General features: G+C 38.4%; 1 protein-coding gene across 1 annotated transcript; it reads left to right on the forward strand.

Annotated features, from left to right (window-relative positions):
• The first annotated feature begins 4,710 nt into the window (after nt 1-4,710).
• LOC126713273 (30S ribosomal protein S6 alpha, chloroplastic) lies at nt 4,711-8,079 on the forward strand. The gene is made up of 2 exons (XM_050412983.1): nt 4,711-5,205; nt 7,585-8,079. The coding sequence occupies exons 1-2, from the start codon at nt 4,795-4,797 to the stop codon at nt 7,822-7,824; spliced, it is 651 nt and encodes a 216-aa protein (XP_050268940.1). The 5' UTR covers nt 4,711-4,794; the 3' UTR covers nt 7,825-8,079.
• The last annotated feature ends 9,326 nt before the right edge of the window (nt 8,080-17,405 follow it).

Below are 17,405 nucleotides of genomic sequence, written 5' to 3' on the forward strand. Positions count from 1 at the left end.
ATAAGCGTCGACCACGATAAAATTCACCTCCACCACTTCCGCCCCAGTCTGTACGGGCAGTCGGATTTGCCCCTTTGGCGTAACAATCCTTCCCTCGAAGCTGAGAAGGGGGGAGTCATAAGCTGTCAAATCTTCCGGCTTCAAGTTCAGCCCCTTGTATAGATCAGGGTACATTATCTCCACCGCACTTCCCGAGTCTACTAACACCCTTTTCACATCGAAGCCCCCAATCCGCAATGTGACCACCAAGGCATCATCGTGAGGTTGAATAGTTCCTCTCTTATCCTCATCCGAGAATCCCAGTATCAAGGAGCTTCCCTTTTTTGGCCTTTTGGGCTCCCTTTGGCTGCCCTCGGAGGGGAGCCGATCAACAGCTAATACCCTGGGGATGGGTGGCCCGGTTCTTCCTGGTGCAGCGAGGATGACATGTATCGTCCCGGTGGGGGGTCTTAAAGACACGTCCCTTCGAGGCTCTTGTGCTGCTTGGCCGGGATGGCCGCTCGATGGGTGCAGCAGGTGACGTAGCTTTCCTTCTCGGACCAATTGATCTAGGTGATTCCACAGATTCCTGCAGTCCTCAGTAGTATGCCCATGGTCCCGATGATAGTGGCAGTACAGGTTCTGGTTACGTTTGGAAGGATCTCCAGCCATCTTTCCCGGCCACCTGAAATAGGGTTCATCCCTTACTTTCTCCAGTACCTGTTGTACTAGCTCTCTGAACACGGCATTCACTGTTTGCGGGTTGCTCTGCCCAGCCTGTCGCGGAAAGTCTCTCCTCGGCTGACCAGGATTGTGACGTTCCGACCTGACATCATTTGCTTTGGGGTGGAGAACCTTCTCCTTTCCCCTCCCTTGCAGCTGATCTTCCTCTACTCTTTTGTACTTGTCGATCCTATCCATTAATTGTTGGACGTCAGTAACTGGCTTTCCGGTGAGGGCTTTCCTTAAGCCATGCTCGGTGGGGAGACCGCTTTTGAACGTGCTGATAGCAACATTATCATGGTTGTTATCTAAATCGTTATACACCTCCTAATACCTATCCGAGTATGCTTTTAGGGTTTCTCCTTCGTGCATGGATAAGGATAGTAGCGAACTGAGAGGTCGAGGGACTCTGGTGTTTGTAATAAAACGGGAGCAAAAAGCTTGAGTGAGCTGCTTGTAGGAGCCTACGGAGTTTGTCTTCAGGCTGTTGAACCACCTCATTGCCATCGATCCCAAGCTGGATGGGAAGATCTTGCACATTAGGGCTTCGTTTTGCGAATAAATCGCCATCTTTTGGTTAAACTGACTCACGTGCTCTACCGGGTCTGTTCTGCCGCTATAGATGGCGAATACCGGTTGGTTGAAGCGTCTTGGCAGCTTAGCCCCTTCGATTCTATTCGTGAAGGGTGACCTCGAGACCTGATCCAGCGCCTTCTTCATGGCGTCGTTCCCCAAGCCTTTGCTGGATGGGCTCTCATACTTCCGTACAGGGCGTGGTTCCTTTTCGTAAGAAAAGGTTTCACTTGGGGGGGTCCTTGACCTTTGTCTGTAACTCACGTCCTCCGCATTAGAAGACTCGCCTGAGTCAGAGGGAGATCGTCTTCGCTGTACACGTCGTAACTTCCTTTTTAGGTCATCTATCTCTCTCTGCATGGCCTGGTGACTATTTCGCCTCTGAGACACGTGACTTCCTATCTGAGTGTGACTCTGGCTCGTCCGGATAGTATGCACACTTCCCTCACGATTCCCCCTGCCTCCTGGGTTGGTTGGATTATTTTGCCTCTGTGACTCGGCGGGTTGTGTTTGTTGGGAGTCAGCTTGGTGAGGATCCTCCTGGTGCGGACCTAGTTCTGCCATGCTCGACCGTTGTACTAGCTGATGCCTTAGTTCTTCCCACAGACGGCGCCAATTGTAGTTGCACGATTTTCCTGGCCCAACTTCTATTGATCAGGCCTTGGCCCAAAGTACAACCCACAATAAATATTTGTAGAGGATGGGTCAAAGAACTTAGCCTCAGTGAGCCTATTCGGTCTGATACATGGATAATATTGTTTGCAGAAAAAATAAAGACACCAGAATGGATCTCTCCTGTATGATTCTATTTCTTCAGTTTCCAATACAGTTTTTCCCTCCTCCTCTTTGAGGGACTCCACTACATTATATAGTTCTCCTCCTCTCATCTCAACCTTACACCTGTTGATCATCTAAGCATCTACTTGAGCACCTGTCACATCAGCCGCCCTCATCACACCCTTTGTGAGTTGCAGAGGCCAAGGTGGTACTGTTCAGGGGTCTTTTCCTCATTAATGCGGCCAAGGGGGTGGTTGGGGCGCAATTAATGTGGTGGTAGCTTTCCATGAGATATTTTGGATTTTATTCATTTTATATGTTGGGAGGACGAACTGAAATGGCTGGAGAGAGTTCCTCGTCTGGGATTCGTGATGTCCGAGGAGGAGTTACTCCTCGGACAGGTTTCCTTGGCGTTATTGGGATTAAGTAATGCTTCATACGTGGTTTCCCTTCGGACAGGACGCTCCTCGGATGGGCCTGAATTTGGGATAGCCCATTATTTTTGGGCCGGGCCCCACACTTACAATATAAATAATATACTTATTAATTTATTATTAGAGCCTTACAAGTACACACATAAATATTATTTTCATATGAGTTCCAGTTAACTTAACTGATAAAGTTTTTTTGTCTTGAATAAGAGATTTAGAGTTCAATCCCCTATTTACACCAAATGACCAATTGGTGTTTTAGTCTGATAATAAATAGCAATCATTAGGGGCGAACGTTATTGGTTGAAACTATTTCTAAAAAAAACATTGTTTTCATGTTATTGTGTATAGGTTTAATGGTCACGATTTCTTAATGGGGCTAAGAGGCAAAAAATCATGTTTGTGGGGGGACTCCTTTTTTTTTTTTTTTTTTTTTGAGATAGTTTCAACCTATGAGGGGATTCCTTAGGTTACAATATGTATCAGTTTTGACTTGCATGCTACTATAATAAACCAATTAATAACTTTTCACATTTCACTTATTTCTATATTAAATTGCTCTTTTTTTAATTGTCTATTTGAGAAATTTTTCTACTATAAACCAATTAATGACTTTTCAAATTTTCACTTATTTTTATATTAAATTGCTCTCTTTTTAATTGTCCATTTAGGAATTTAAAGAGTTTTATAGTCATAATTAAATTTACTATACGCCATTTACATACCATGGATCTACCTCTTCATCTTCCACTTGTTTTTGGGATGCATTTGATCCACTTAATCAAAGTTTTACAAGAAAGTAAAGAAGAACACAAGAATTGGAGAAGGAAGAGGGAGAAGAACAAGGACTCTCTTCGTTCCATTTTGTGCTTTTTTCCTTAACAACTCTCTCTCTCTCTCTCTCTCTCTTGTTTTTTCTAAAACTAGCTGTATGATCCATGCATTGTGGGTTTTTTTTTTTTTTTTTTTTTTTTTTTTTTTCCGAGCGAGTTGGGTTGGATCATAGATCAACTTGAGACTTGAAACAGACTCAACCGTTTGGCTTGGGCCAACTTGAGCATCCTTCCAACCTGTCCAAGACTCCTAGACTCCTAAGCCTCGAATTATGGGTTAAAATCTAACTCAATCCAACTTGATTTATGATTAGTTTTATCTCTCTATCTATTTCTCTATGTTTTTTTTCCCCAAATCAAATATAACCAAGAACCTAAAAAGAAAAGAAATAAAATTACATTCTATTCCATGGTGCAGCTTAAATGTGATTAGTAAAATAAAGTTAAAATAAAAATAAAAATAAAAATTCCATCAATTTTCCATTAAAGATTTTCATCATCAAGCATGCCTAACAACATAATTAAAAAAAAGGGTTAAAGTTATATAATGATGAATTTGAGTCGGAGTTCCAATTCCATCTCAACTACAAATGTTTTCAAAAGGATGAAACGACAACCTAGTACTGAGGTAATTTGCAGAGTAGCATGATTTTGCCACACTATGTCGTTAGTTAGCATGCGTTAGAAAGATTTGAGGAGAGTAAATCTCCAGTCTTTGTGGCTTGAGTTCCATGTAGAAACTCGAGCCTCAAAGACTCAAGTTCTAACTGTTGAGGTGGAACAATTTATCCACATGGAATTTAAGTTTCTTAGACTCAAGTTCTATAGAAGTAGATCTGTAGAAACCAGAAGAAGAAGAACCAGATATGAAGAAGACGAAGGAAGAAGAAAGACGATCTAGAAAATGCAGATCTGAAGAACATAGGAAGAGGAAGACGATTTGAAGTTTTGGAGAAGATGAAGGAAGAAAGACGATCTGGAAAACGTAGATCCGAAGAAGAACAGTGGAAGGGGAAGACAATTTGGAGAAGAGAAAGATGATCCGACTGGAGAAGAGGAAGAACATGGGAAGAAGAACAGAGCACGATCTGGTTGGAGAAGAGGAAGAATAAGAAAAAGAATAAACGCTGGGAAAAAAAAATGGTGGAACTCAAGTTTTAAAAACTCGAGTTTGGATTTTTTTTTCACATTAAATGCCATCATTGCTACTTGAGGGTTAGAAACTCGAGTTTTATCTTGGAATTCAAGTTTTAAACACTTGAGATTGAGATGCTAGTTTGCTAAATAGTTTTGTAAACAAGACAAGTAACCAAAATGATACAAAATTGATGCTAAAAGCAAAAAAAAATTAACCTACTGCTCCTGTAAACGGCAAGAAGAGATTACTAGTTTTATAAAACGGGCACCCTTATCTAAACTCTCAACTCACATCACTGACTCATCCACTCTGTTCCAAAACAGAGCTCCACCGAGCAGCAATGGCTTCCACTTCCCTCACTTCCACTCTCACTCACTCTTCCTCAAATTCCCCATTTTGCCCCATCCCACTTTCCCAATTCCCATCTCCACCCCTCATCTCCTTCTCCCATTCCCTTAGGCCTTTCCCTTCAAACCCAAAACCCTTCACTTTCACTTCCACACACCAAAACAGAACCAATCTTGGATTGCCCATCAGAGCTCAGACTCTGGACTTCTCGGGTTCGTTCTTCGAAGGCGGGTTCGGGTCGGATGAGGACCCACCTTCACCGCCTGGGCCGGGCTTGACGGCTGCGGAGGAGAAGGAGGCCCCACAATGCCCACCTGGGCTTCGACAGTACGAGACCATGGCGGTTCTTAGGCCCGACATGTCCGAGGATGAGAGACTGACTCTGACCCAGAAGTACGAAGAGGTAAATTATGCTATAAAGTTTGAGGTTTGACGTTACTCTTTGTTTGGTCGCTGAGAAATATTTGTGGGTTGAGAATTTTCTTAGTATTAGAATGTTTGTGTATGTGTGTTTTACACTTTGTTTGGTTTCTGAGAAAATTGTGTTTGCTGAGGAGGATGTTTGGGAATTTTCTTAATATTAGAATGTGAGAGAGAGAGATATTTGGTTTTGTTTAAATTTAAGAAATAGTTTTTGAGGGGGATGGTTGAGAATTTTCTTAGCATTTAAAATGTGTTTGCGTGTGTGTGAAAAAAATAATGCTTAATTCAGACAAAAGGGGAGAAAGAAAGATTTGGTTTTGTTTCAATACAAGAAGGGAAGATCAATTTTTGTATTGGGTTGTGTCTGGTTATGTATATTGGTGAAAGAAAGAAGACTTGGTTCTGTTTCAATGCAAGGATGAAAGTTCAAATTTTGAATTGGGTTGTGTCTGGCTATGTATATTGACTTAGAAAGACTTGGTTTTGTTTCAAGTACAAGGAAGGAAGTTAATATATTTGTATTGGGTTGTGTCTGGTTATATATATTGGTGAAAGAAGACTTGGTTTTGTTTCAAATGCAAGAAAGGTAATTCAATTTTTGTATTGGGTTGTGCTGGTTATGTATATTGGTGAAAGAAGACTTGGTTTGATTCCATACAAGAAAGAAAGTTCGATTGTATTGGATTTTCTCTAGTCATGTATATTAATGAAAGTAAGACTTGGTTTTGTTTCAATACGAGAGAAAGTTCAATGTTTACATTAAGTTGTGTCTGGTTATATATGTTGATGGTAGGTATCTTGGGTGCTTGTCAATATGGCTTCTGTTAATTCCCAATTCTGATTATTTAAAAGGTATCGATTTCTTTACCAATCCAAAAAAGGGTTTATGTTAATTATGCGAAGTTTACCATGTCTGGTGCCTCATTCCTCTGTAGGCACATTTTTGGGAAAGCTTTATATGTAATTTAGGTGTGAGAGTGAATTTCACATGTCTAAGAAGATGCTAAGGCATTGTTACTTAAGACTTATTGCATGGTTGGAGCACATTTTTTATTTAATAAGCAATGGAGTAGAGGAAAAAATGTGTAATTAAGGTGTACAAATGAGATGGACATTATGCAACTAAGTTGGAGGCAGTGCCCGTCCAGCTCAATGGTTTGAAACTACACTTTTTCAAAGTATTGAGATGATTCGGTCATTTGCAGGGAGAGTAATGCACCATTGAGGAAGAATGAGTTGATTCAAGCTGAGGGAATAAAAAAATGTTTGAGGAAGGCCTAGATAACATTAGTAGTAGTGAAAAAGGACATTTCAATTAAGGAATATGACTTCAGATAGAATAGAATGATGGAAAGGAATGGCTGAACCTTATTAGTCTGTTGAGGATCCATAGTGGACTCCAAAATTTTGGGACTAAGGCTTGGTTGTTATTTTTGTCTTTTTTTCTAGGTACAAATTTTTCAAACAACCCATTTTTATAATGCTAAAAACTAAGTTGTACCAAACATGCACGTAATAAGTTAACCTAGATTGGATATTGCATGCACACTTTATTTGTCTCAAGTTGGTCATTTTCATGGAATGACAATCTCTTTTGTTCCATTCTTTTTTATGTTTAGATATCCTATGTAACTTAAAAGCTCCTTGTCTTTTCTATAACGTTGGAAGGCACAAAACACTGATTAGATTGTTATATCATTGAAATTGACACAATATTTGAGTCATCAATGGGAATGATGATGTGGAATGTAAATTTTTTGTCATTGCACGATTTTCTACCATAGTAATTACTTAATAAGAAAATTTCTCATTATAAATCTTATGTTAGAAACTTACAAACTCATATATAGAAGAACTTAAATGTGATGTACCCATAACACTCAAGAAATGCAATGTTTAGTTCTGGCTTTTTTTGCCGTGCTATACCTTCTCTACTCAATTATGAGTTTCATTCATTTCCTGTGCTTCATATGCCATGTATCTCCTGAAGTAGTGCTTCAAAGATCTTTGAGTTGTAAAGATCCTGAGAAACATGGTGCGACTTTTTGTTGGTCTGCTTTGGATGAATTAAAGATTTTATGTCTAATTAGGATGTCTTGGCTATGGTTAGAATCTTCTATTGAGGCCATGATTTTAATTACCAAGTAAGAGCTTAAACATGATTTTAAGGAGCTAAGGAAGGTAATTATTGAGCAAATACTTGTCATGAATTTTAATTTTTGCGGCTTGAAGCATAATGACATTGGAAGCACCACCTTATTCGAGGCTTGTTCCAACACCTTGCTTTTGCCGCTCCTTGTATTTCTTATATCTTGGATTCTGGGCATAATTAATTTGCAAATTGTGCTAAATTTTACAGTTGCTTGTTGCTGGGGGTGGCATGTATGTGGAGGTATTTAACCGAGGGGTAATTCCGCTGGCCTATAGCATAATGAAGAAAAACAAAGCTGGGGAATCTAACAATTACTTGGATGGTATCTACCTTCTCTTCACCTACTTCACAAAGCCTGAGTCCCTGTCAATTCTTGAGCAGAAGCTAAAAACAGATGATGATGTTATCCGATCAATGAGTTTCAAAATAAGGAAGAGGAAGTATTAGTTTGGTTTGAATCATTTGTTTTAGCTTTGAGAGGATGACCATTAGGAAAGACAAACTTAATATGCACCATGTAATCTCATATCCTGTGGAACTTACTCTCTTTCCCTTCTTTTTGGGATTTTTCATTTTTGTAATTATAGTTGGATTGGTGGCAATACAGAATCTATGCAGTTGCTAGAAGTTGCGGATGTGCAAGGTTGTGAGCATATATTTGTGGATATTATGCATCTTATATATGGGTGTACTTATTTTCTAGTTTCCTCTTTCTTCCACGATTGGATTGAAATGCACAAGAATGCCAATAGTCTCATTGCTTTGAGTGCTAGTTTGGGATGATCCCCCTTTATTTAAAATGTAGTCATATATTTGCCTGTTGTCAAATAATCATCTAAATTCTTGTCCTTAGACCACTGGGGAAGCGATACAGACAAAAGATACCCGTCAATCATCATTAAGGGTTGTGCCAATGAGCAACAAAACTAATGAATTCAAGTTGATTTGACTTGCTCATTTGTGTGGAGATTAAGACAATCCAGCCTCTCCCAATGATATTACAGCCTCTTGCAAGGTACATGAAGTTCTGATCTTTTTGGACTATAGTAATTTGTGAAAAATGTTCATCCACTGTGTTTCATATAAATTCATCCTTATTGGCAAGCACTAATCATAAAACTACTTTCATTTGATCATATTTAAATCATGAGAGCTTCTAGTATCAGCCCCTCCCAATGATATTTAACTTTGATGCCATCTTAGCAATTGTAGATTCAGCATCAGCCACCACCTGACAGTTGCATTCACCTTTATCAACTGCACCTACAAATTTTGACGGTTACTAACTTCTGGGGATATATTACTGGGAATAAAAGTGAGGGCACTTTGTTGTTTGTTCAGTTAAAACATATGTGTTAACTAAGCAGCAACATTTTTTCAATAGCTGTTGGAGAATCTGAATAAGTGCTGCTGTCTGAAATCTGATCTCATACCCACTTTCTGATAGAGACCTTGCTTCAGAAGCCACCAACAACAGTAAGACCTCAGTTCAAGTTAGGGACGCTCAGACATCAAAGGGCATCCTAGAAAAGTTTATAAAGAGAACAAGTTGCACCAAGTAGAATCACAAAGAAAATTTGAAATACATTAAAATAGTGCAGATGTGTTAGAATATAAGTGTTGGTCTCAAATCTTGTATCCTATGATGCTTAAAGCACCGCTTTTGTGGCTAATTTAAAGAATGAGTTTGTACATTAGACCCAATAAGAGATGTTTTACACCTGAACAGTTGGACACCATGTCACTACATCAAACAGTTGATTTCAACTCAAAATTGTGATTGAATTCTAATATACACATATATTCTATAAAACTTTGTCCTCCATGTTGATTTAAAAAAAAAAAGGTTTGGATTCAAACCCCAGATCGAACCAATCTAAAAAAAAGGCTTATGTTATGTATGAGAAGTTAACTACGTCTGGTTCCTCATTCTTCTATAGCACATTTTGGAAAAGCTTTGTATGTTATTTAGGTGTAAGAGTCATTTTCACATGTTTGAGAAGATGCTAAGGCATTGTTAAGACAAATTGCAGAGTGGAAAACGTTTCTGCTTTATTAAGCAATGGAGAGGATGACAAAATGTGTAAATTGAAGTGTGCGAGTGAGATAGAACATTATGCAGTTAAGTTGGAGGCTTAGTGGTCATTTGCTGTACCGGTTTGAAACAACATTTTTTCAAAGTACAACTTGCATGTGATGTTTAGGTCATGTGCAAAGTGTAACGATTCACCAATGACCAATGAGGAAGAGTGAGTTGGCTCAAGTATAGGGAATAGAAAAAGGTAGAGAAATCACCAATGACCAATGAGAAAGAGTGAGTTGGTTCAAGTATAGGGAATAGAAAAAGGAAGAGAAAGACTAAAATAACATTGATAGAAGTTAAAAAAAAAAGGATATGTCAATAAAGAGATGACAAAGAGTATGATTTCATATAACGATAAAATAGAATGTCGGAAAATAATAGATGTTGCGAACTTTGATTAGTTGATATACAACCCTTTGGCCCCTTTCAATCAACCCCATTTTTAAAAAGTTGAAAAATAAGCTATACTAAATGGACACTTAATAACCTAAAATTAGATATTCCATGCACACGTTATCTGTCTCAGGTTTTTTCTTTTCATGGAATGAAAATCTTTTTTGGATCCATTCTTTTTTCAATGTTCAGGTACCCTATGTAAAATAATAGCTCCTTGTCTTTTCTTTACCATTGGAAGGCACAAGTCCCCTAATTAGATTGTTGTATCATTGTAACGAGAATCATTGAGTTATAAGTGAGAATGAAGATGTGGAATGTAAAATTTTTGTCATTGCATGATTTCCTACTATGGTTATTATTTAATAGCAAATTTCTCATTGTAAATATTATGTTAAAAACTTATAAATTCATACAATATGTCAATTAGAACTCAACCTAATGCTCAAGAAATGCAGTATTTAGTCTTGACCATGCCATGTTATACCTTCTCTACTCAATTATGAGCTTCATTCATTTCCTATGCTTTGTATGCCACATATCTCCTGAAGTAGTGCTTCAAGGATCTTTGAGTTGTAATAAAGATCCTGAGAAACATATATGGTGTGACTTTTTGTTGGTCTACATTGGATGAAGTAAGATTTTACATCTAATTAGGATGTACTGGCTAGACCATCATTTTAATACTTATCTATGATTTTAGGGAAGGTAAATTTTGAGCAATATTTTTCTATCTACGTGTTGATGCTCATTTTGGGAAGCCTGGTAGAAGGAAGAAGCCCAACAATAAGGGCAGAGAAGAGTTAGTGAATGGATAGAAAAAACCATTAGGCCCAAGTGGCAAGAATAATGGATCATAGGCCCATGAAATAAACAAATGAGCCTTGAGGAAACAAACGGGCCTAAAGGAGCCTGGAGAGAGAAAAGTAGCAAGCCCATGGGCAGTATGTGATGTAGAAAAGTGAGAATGGGCCACAGCAAAACCGAAGTAATGCAAGTAAAGAAAGTAAGGGGCTGATGGAAAGCCCATGAGCCCTAAGGATGAAGGATAAGGTAATTGGGTCAAGGAAGCTTAAAGGAGTTAGTAAAAGCCCATGGGAACGCAGAATTAGAAAAAGGGCCGAGGATGTCCAAGGAAAGCAAATGGGCTAAGGATGCCCAAGAAGAAATGAATGGGACAAAGGAGCCCACAAGCAATGTAATAAGAAAAGCCCAAAATGGCATGAGTATGAATTCAATGACCATATTGAGTCATTGAGAGAAGAATAAGCAACAGACCCAAAGAAGCCCAACAAGTTTGGGTCAAATGACATCGCAGCAGGAATGGCAGAGTTGTACGGCAGGAAATGGTAGCAAGACTGCGGAAGGAGTAAAAGAGTAGGCTGAAGGACGAAGAGCCCACAATCAAGCAAGCCCAGCCCCTAAAGGGAGCAGGCCATAAAGAATGGGAAATCAAAAAATAGCTCACGCCACAAAAAGTCAAGGATGGGTGGCAGAATGTGCAGACGAGCCTCCAGACCACGGCAAATGCATGAGCAGTAGGCAAGTTTTGGACATACACAGAAGTGGAGCACGCGCAAGGCCCAGACATCATCAGCCTGTACCCAGCCAATATAGGAAGTGGTGGGTCATGGGTCAGAGGTAAGAGGGCATGGTCTGGCAGTGAGGAGAGGAGAAAACCTATTTTGGGGTTCCTGCTCAGGCTCTTTTAGGGGAAATGTCCTGTTGGGATGACATACTGCCTAAAAGAAGTAAGGATGAGTTGGAACCACTAGGTGCATGCTATGAGGGATAGGGAGAGAGAGAGCACCCACACCATAATAGGTAAGAATGCCACGACAAATAAACAAACAAAATAGTCTTCTTTGTCTGGTGATGGGGAGTGGCATAGCCAGCACAGGTAAGTGGTGGTGGCTGGGCGACTGACAAACCAGTGGTGGTCGGTAAGGACACCTAGACCAGACAAAGGTAAGTAAAGGCTAAAATGGTAAAAGCCAGTCAAGGTAGGCATTATATAAAGGACCCTTGCCGTGCACAGTAGGGGGATAAGGAGGACGGTAATAGTAACCTCTAGGAGAGAATCACAACATATAAGCAAGCATTGAGAAAGGAAAAGAGAAAAAGAAAAGAAGAATTAGAAATAACGAAAAAACAGAGAGTATAGAATAGCAGACATGCACCGATAGGTTGATCCCCTCTTTCCCTCTAAAGCTCTGCTCTCTGTCAAAGGCAAAGGATTCTTTTGGGCATAGGCCATTTAGGCCCGTTCCCTCAAAGCAATTAATTTCAGTTTGGGGAGATTATTCGCATTGAGGAAATGGTTCCCTTCATGGTTTCAGCCCTGTAACATAACTTGGCATGGCAGACTGACATTTCTCTCTTTGATTCAACAAACTCATTACTATTTCTTCCCTACTTATTTATGCCATTTCATGTACAGGGAACTTCTTGTCCCTGCCCTTTATTTATTTTGTCTAAGTAGCGACCGTATTTCTTTTGTTATTCTTATTATATTTGCCTGCCATATCTTCACATGACCAAAGTTTTGGCAAACGGGGCGTAGTTTGTGTACAAGCCAGACCAAAGTGAGTTACAATTAGGCTGGTCCCAACTCCCTCATCCAGAATACTTGGGCCCAGTACAGCAGGAGGCAGCCCAGCCTAACATCACAAAAAGGCCCACCACACTACATAATGTCTAAAAGCTAAAGCGTATTATTTATTGTTATTATACTTTTTTTGAACCACATCAGTGTAGTATTTCGGTCCATTCAAGTCCAATTTAGTCCACTTTGGTCAGTTTGGTCCAATTCAGTCTATTTTGGTCCATTTAGACTAATTGGACCTTAAATTTGTTCTTTTTGTAGGTTTCCTTGTCAGGTTTTGGAATCAATTTTTTTTCTCTCTCTTAATTTTTGGGTTGAAAAATATGAAATATTATTATATTTAGACCTAACTCTTTAATTTTAGGCTAAAAAATACAAACAAAATGGGCAATAGAAATTAAAGATATAGGCCCTAAAAAAGCAATGTGGGGGCCGGTTAACCAATAATTATTAAAACCATGTTAACTGGGCCTGTGGCCTATCCGAGGACGTAAAATTGTCCGAGGAGGCCCATATCAGGATATAAGGGTAACCAAATGAAAAGAAGAGTAGATATCACGTGAGGTGAGTTCAGTGTTCGTCCGAGAACAAAATCCTTCTTGGCAATATGTGTCCGAGGACGACCTGAATGCCATATTGTTACAAACACACTTCAGAGCTACATTACCACTAAAGGTGGGACATGGGACCAAGAGTAAGAAAGAAAAGGGTAAACAAATATCTTTGACAACAGCTGCCTCCGCATTAATTGCCTCTCAACCAACTCTCTGGCCGCATTAATGTGGAGGTGATGCCTGAACAGTGATGAAGCAGCCTTACAGCTACTGGTTGGAGGTTCCAGAAGGTGTTGGATGGGACAGGAAGGGATCCCCCAAACCCAACCTACACGTGTGTGGTGAAGATGACATCAAGAGGGCAGTATATAACATGGAATAATGCATTGAGAAAAGGGGATCGGAACTTCTAAACGAATAGGACTGAGAAGTAAACCTTATGAGATAAAGAACTGAACTTGTTTCAAGGAGAAATTGGTCGTTATATTAGTGTTAATTCATCTATAAACGTTAAGTTTAATCGTTTTTCTTTTGGAGTTAACCTAGTTCTTTGACATCCACGCTCTACAAATTTATTGTTTGAGCCTTTAATGTTCGAACCCAATACGCATTTGGGATCGTTACAAATTGAGTCCTTACAAGCAATAAATATGATAAATATTCACAAGATTACTTTAAAATTCAAGTTTCAATAATATAAGTATTATACTTATATTTGGAAAGCAAAAACAAAATGCTACAATTTCAAACTTATATAATAATATAAACTTAATGCAACATGTTACATGTGTTTCATGAAATGAAGGTGTACTTAAAAAAAAAAAAAAAAAATTCTTGGATATGTTCAAATTAGTGAATCGATTATGATATATTTAAAAAAAAAAAAAAAATTAACAACATCTTCTTCTTTTATGTAAAACAATATTATAATTATGTAATTTAAATATTTTTATAAATTACATTTTTCACACACAAATATATAGTTGTTGAATTATGTTTTATTAAATATATATTAAATTAAATTTTACTGTTGTTAAATGCAAAATACATTTTATGTTTCATAACATATAAATAATAAAACTTAAGAAAATAGAAAATACTTTTAAATAACACATGAACTGTTTAACTTACAAATTTTACATTATATTTTTATAAAATAATTATATTACATTTTCCTGAGCATCGCATGAGTTTGTGATTAGTGAATTTTAATTTTTGCGGCTTAAAGCATGTTGACAGGATGAAAATTGAAGCGCCCCCTTATTTGAGGCTTGTTGCAATCTTGCTATTGCTGCTCCATGTATTTCTTACATATGAGATTCTGGGAAACTAAAATGCTTATTGTGCTAAATTTTCCTGTTGCTTGTAGCTGAGAGTGGCATGTATGTGGATGTATTCAACAGAGAGATAATTCTGGGCAACTAATTTGCTTATAGCATCCAGAAGAAAAACAAAGCTGGAGAATCTAACATATATGTGGATGATATCTTTGTTCTCTTCACGTACTTCACGAAATCTGAGATCCTGGCAATCCTTGAGAGTACCTTAAAGGCAGATGAATAAGGAAGAGGAAGTATTAGTTTAGTTTGAATAATTTATTTTGCGCTTTGAGTGGATGACCATTATCATTAATAAAGAAAAAATTAATATGCACTATGTAAACTCATTTGCCATGGAACAAACTTTCTTTGACCATCTTGTCCTGTGGATTCGGATCCTCTCCATTTCTCTTTGAAATAGAGTGTCCATTTCATGGACAGGATCTGTCTAAAATAAATCAACGCTCTAAAAAGTGCCACGTCAATTAAAACTTAAAATACTCAAACTCAACTATGGTTAACCTTTACTCAGTAAACCCACCTGCTCTAACTCATCAAACCCATTTTTTCTGAAAATTTCAAAATCTCTCTCTTCTCCAACTCATCTCCAAGCTTCAGTCTCTCTCTCTCTCTCTTAACCACAGAGAAGCTTTTGAACCAGATCATGGAGCTGAAATTCACATCCAAATCGCTCCAACGCCAAGCCAAGAAATGCGAGAAGGAGGAGAAATCCGAGAAGTTGAAGATCAAGAAAGCCATGGAGAAAGGCAACATCGACGGAGCTCGAATCTATGCCGAGAACGCAATCCGGAAACGCATCGCGCAGATGAACTATCTCCGCCTCGCCTCTCGCCTCGACACCGTCATGGCTCGTCTCGACACGCAGGCGAAGATGTCCACAATTTCAAATTTTCAAAATTGTGGCTTGATTTTTTTTACTAAAAAGCTTTGTTTGGTTGCTGGAAAAACGATGGAAAAAAAAAAAACTATTGTAGCGGCAATGGCAGGGTTGAGAAAGAGTGGAGCTTGGAGATGGGTTTGAGAAGAGAGAGATTTAGAAAAAAATGGTTTAGAGCATGGGTTTACTGAGTAAAGGTTAACCATAGTTGAGTTTGAGTATTTTAAGTTTTAATTGACGTGGCACTTTTTAGAGCGTTGATTTATTTTAAACAGATCCTGTCCATGAAATGGACACTCTCCATTTCAAAGAGAAATGGAGAGGATCCGGATCCTTGTCCTGTATACAATGCCAGTAGTCTCATTGCTTTGAGTAGGTTGGGTTGGTCTTGGTCCCCCTTGCTTTAAAATATAGTTATATATTAACCGTAGACCCACGCGTAATGTGTGGGAATATGTGTATATATATATATATATATTATGCAATGGGTGTAATATATAAAATGTAACACTTACTTCAAGTATTGTCAATTTTTTAAAAAGATTTCTACAAGTATATTTTATCTTTTTATCTCTACAGATATATCATTTTATTTTATTTTTTTGGTTTAATTAATATTTTTTTAAGGTGAACCATATCCTTCTAATTTATGTTGTAATGTATTATATTTGCCTAATATACAACTAAACTTTATCGGTTTCAAATTTATTATTCAATTTCTTAAGCAATAAGGAAATTATCATGATAATCAAAATTTATCACAAAATTACAATGTTATCTTAACCAAAATTAAAATGACACCAAAGGTATAAAAGATAGGCTTTATAATTATTTATTATTCAAAATTTTAAACAATTGGTAGGCATATTCAAATTCATAGCCATGTAGACTGTGTTTTGATAAAAACTCAAATTCTTATTTCCAAAAAAAAAAAAAAAAAAAAAAATTAAGTATTAACCCAAACCAAAATTTAACCAAAGCTATAAAAGGGAGAGATAAAACTTTGTGATGGGAAATTGAAACACAATACCAAAACACATAATTTAAAAAAAAAAAAAAAACCTTTGTTGATGCCCACTTTTTGACAAAGTGCTCAATAGCAGAAGAAGCCTAACAATATGAAAAAAGTGAGAAGAAAAAATAGTAAAGCAAGCCTAGCAGGCCGAAATGGCAGGAATAATGGCCAGCAGGCTCACAAGAATAATAAGAGGTAAAAAGGAAATAAATGGATCGAGGAAGCTCAAGCAATGAAGTAGTAAACCCATGGAAACAATAAGAGGTAAAGAAGAAGTAAATGGGCCGGGGAAGCCCAAGAAAGGAGTTAGTAAATTCATTGGGTTGGCTTAAAGGCCAATAAGCTCGAAAAGTAATAAGAGATAAAGATGTGGTAATTGGGCCGAAGAAGCCCAAAGGATTTAGCGAAAGCCCATAGGAGTAAAAGAGGTAAAGAAGAAGTAAATGGGCTGAGGAAGTCCGATGAATGAAATGGATTGACACAGCAGGAATGTTGGCCCGTAAAGCCCAAAAGAGGTAAGGATGTGGAAAGTAGGCTGACACAGCAGGAATGTTGGCCAATAAAGCCTAAAAGAGGTAAGGATGTGGAAATTGGACTTGCATGGTAGAAACATCAGCCTGTAAGCCCATAGATAATAAGGAAATAAAAGAGAGGTAATGATATAGCAGGAGCAATGCAATGGCATGGCAGGATCCCTCAGCCAAGAAGGCCACGAACACAGGAAAGAAGATGGGCTAAGCAGGAAGGAGAGGGCCTGCACCCAAGCAATGCCCAGTCTAAAGAAGAGATGGAAGGCAGAGAACGTGAACCCAAAGAACCGTATGTCTTTCATGCCATAAGAGTTAGACACCTACCAAAACGTACAGCAGAATTAGAAAAAGACGGAGGCAATAGCAAATGCGTGAAGGCTAGGAAAGTAATGGATTCAGACGGAAGTAGAGTATACACATAGGGCCCAAGCACCACCTACTTGTACCCAGTCAATACATGGGAGGTGGGACACGGGTCAAGGGTATCAAAGGGTGTGGTTTGGCGATGGGGAGAAAGAGGAAGTCTATTTTGGGGTTCCCGCTCAAACTTCTTTGGGGAGAAATGTCTTGCTAGGATGGCATCTCACCCAAAAGAAGTAAGTATAAGCTGGAACCACTGGATGCATGCCAT

The sequence above is a fragment of the Quercus robur genome, chromosome 2 (genome assembly GCF_932294415.1).
Source record: "Quercus robur chromosome 2, dhQueRobu3.1, whole genome shotgun sequence".
Lineage (NCBI taxonomy): Eukaryota > Viridiplantae > Streptophyta > Magnoliopsida > Fagales > Fagaceae > Quercus > Quercus robur.

Bases quoted from the DNA above. Each gene is read 5' to 3' on its own strand.
- LOC126713273 (XM_050412983.1), top strand. From the start codon at position 4,795: ATGGCTTCCACTTCCCTCACTTCCACTCTCACTCACTCTTCCTCAAAT. The intron at 5,206-7,584 runs GTAAATTATGCT...TAAATTTTACAG, and splicing joins TGACCCAGAAGTACGAAGAG to TTGCTTGTTGCTGGGGGTGG.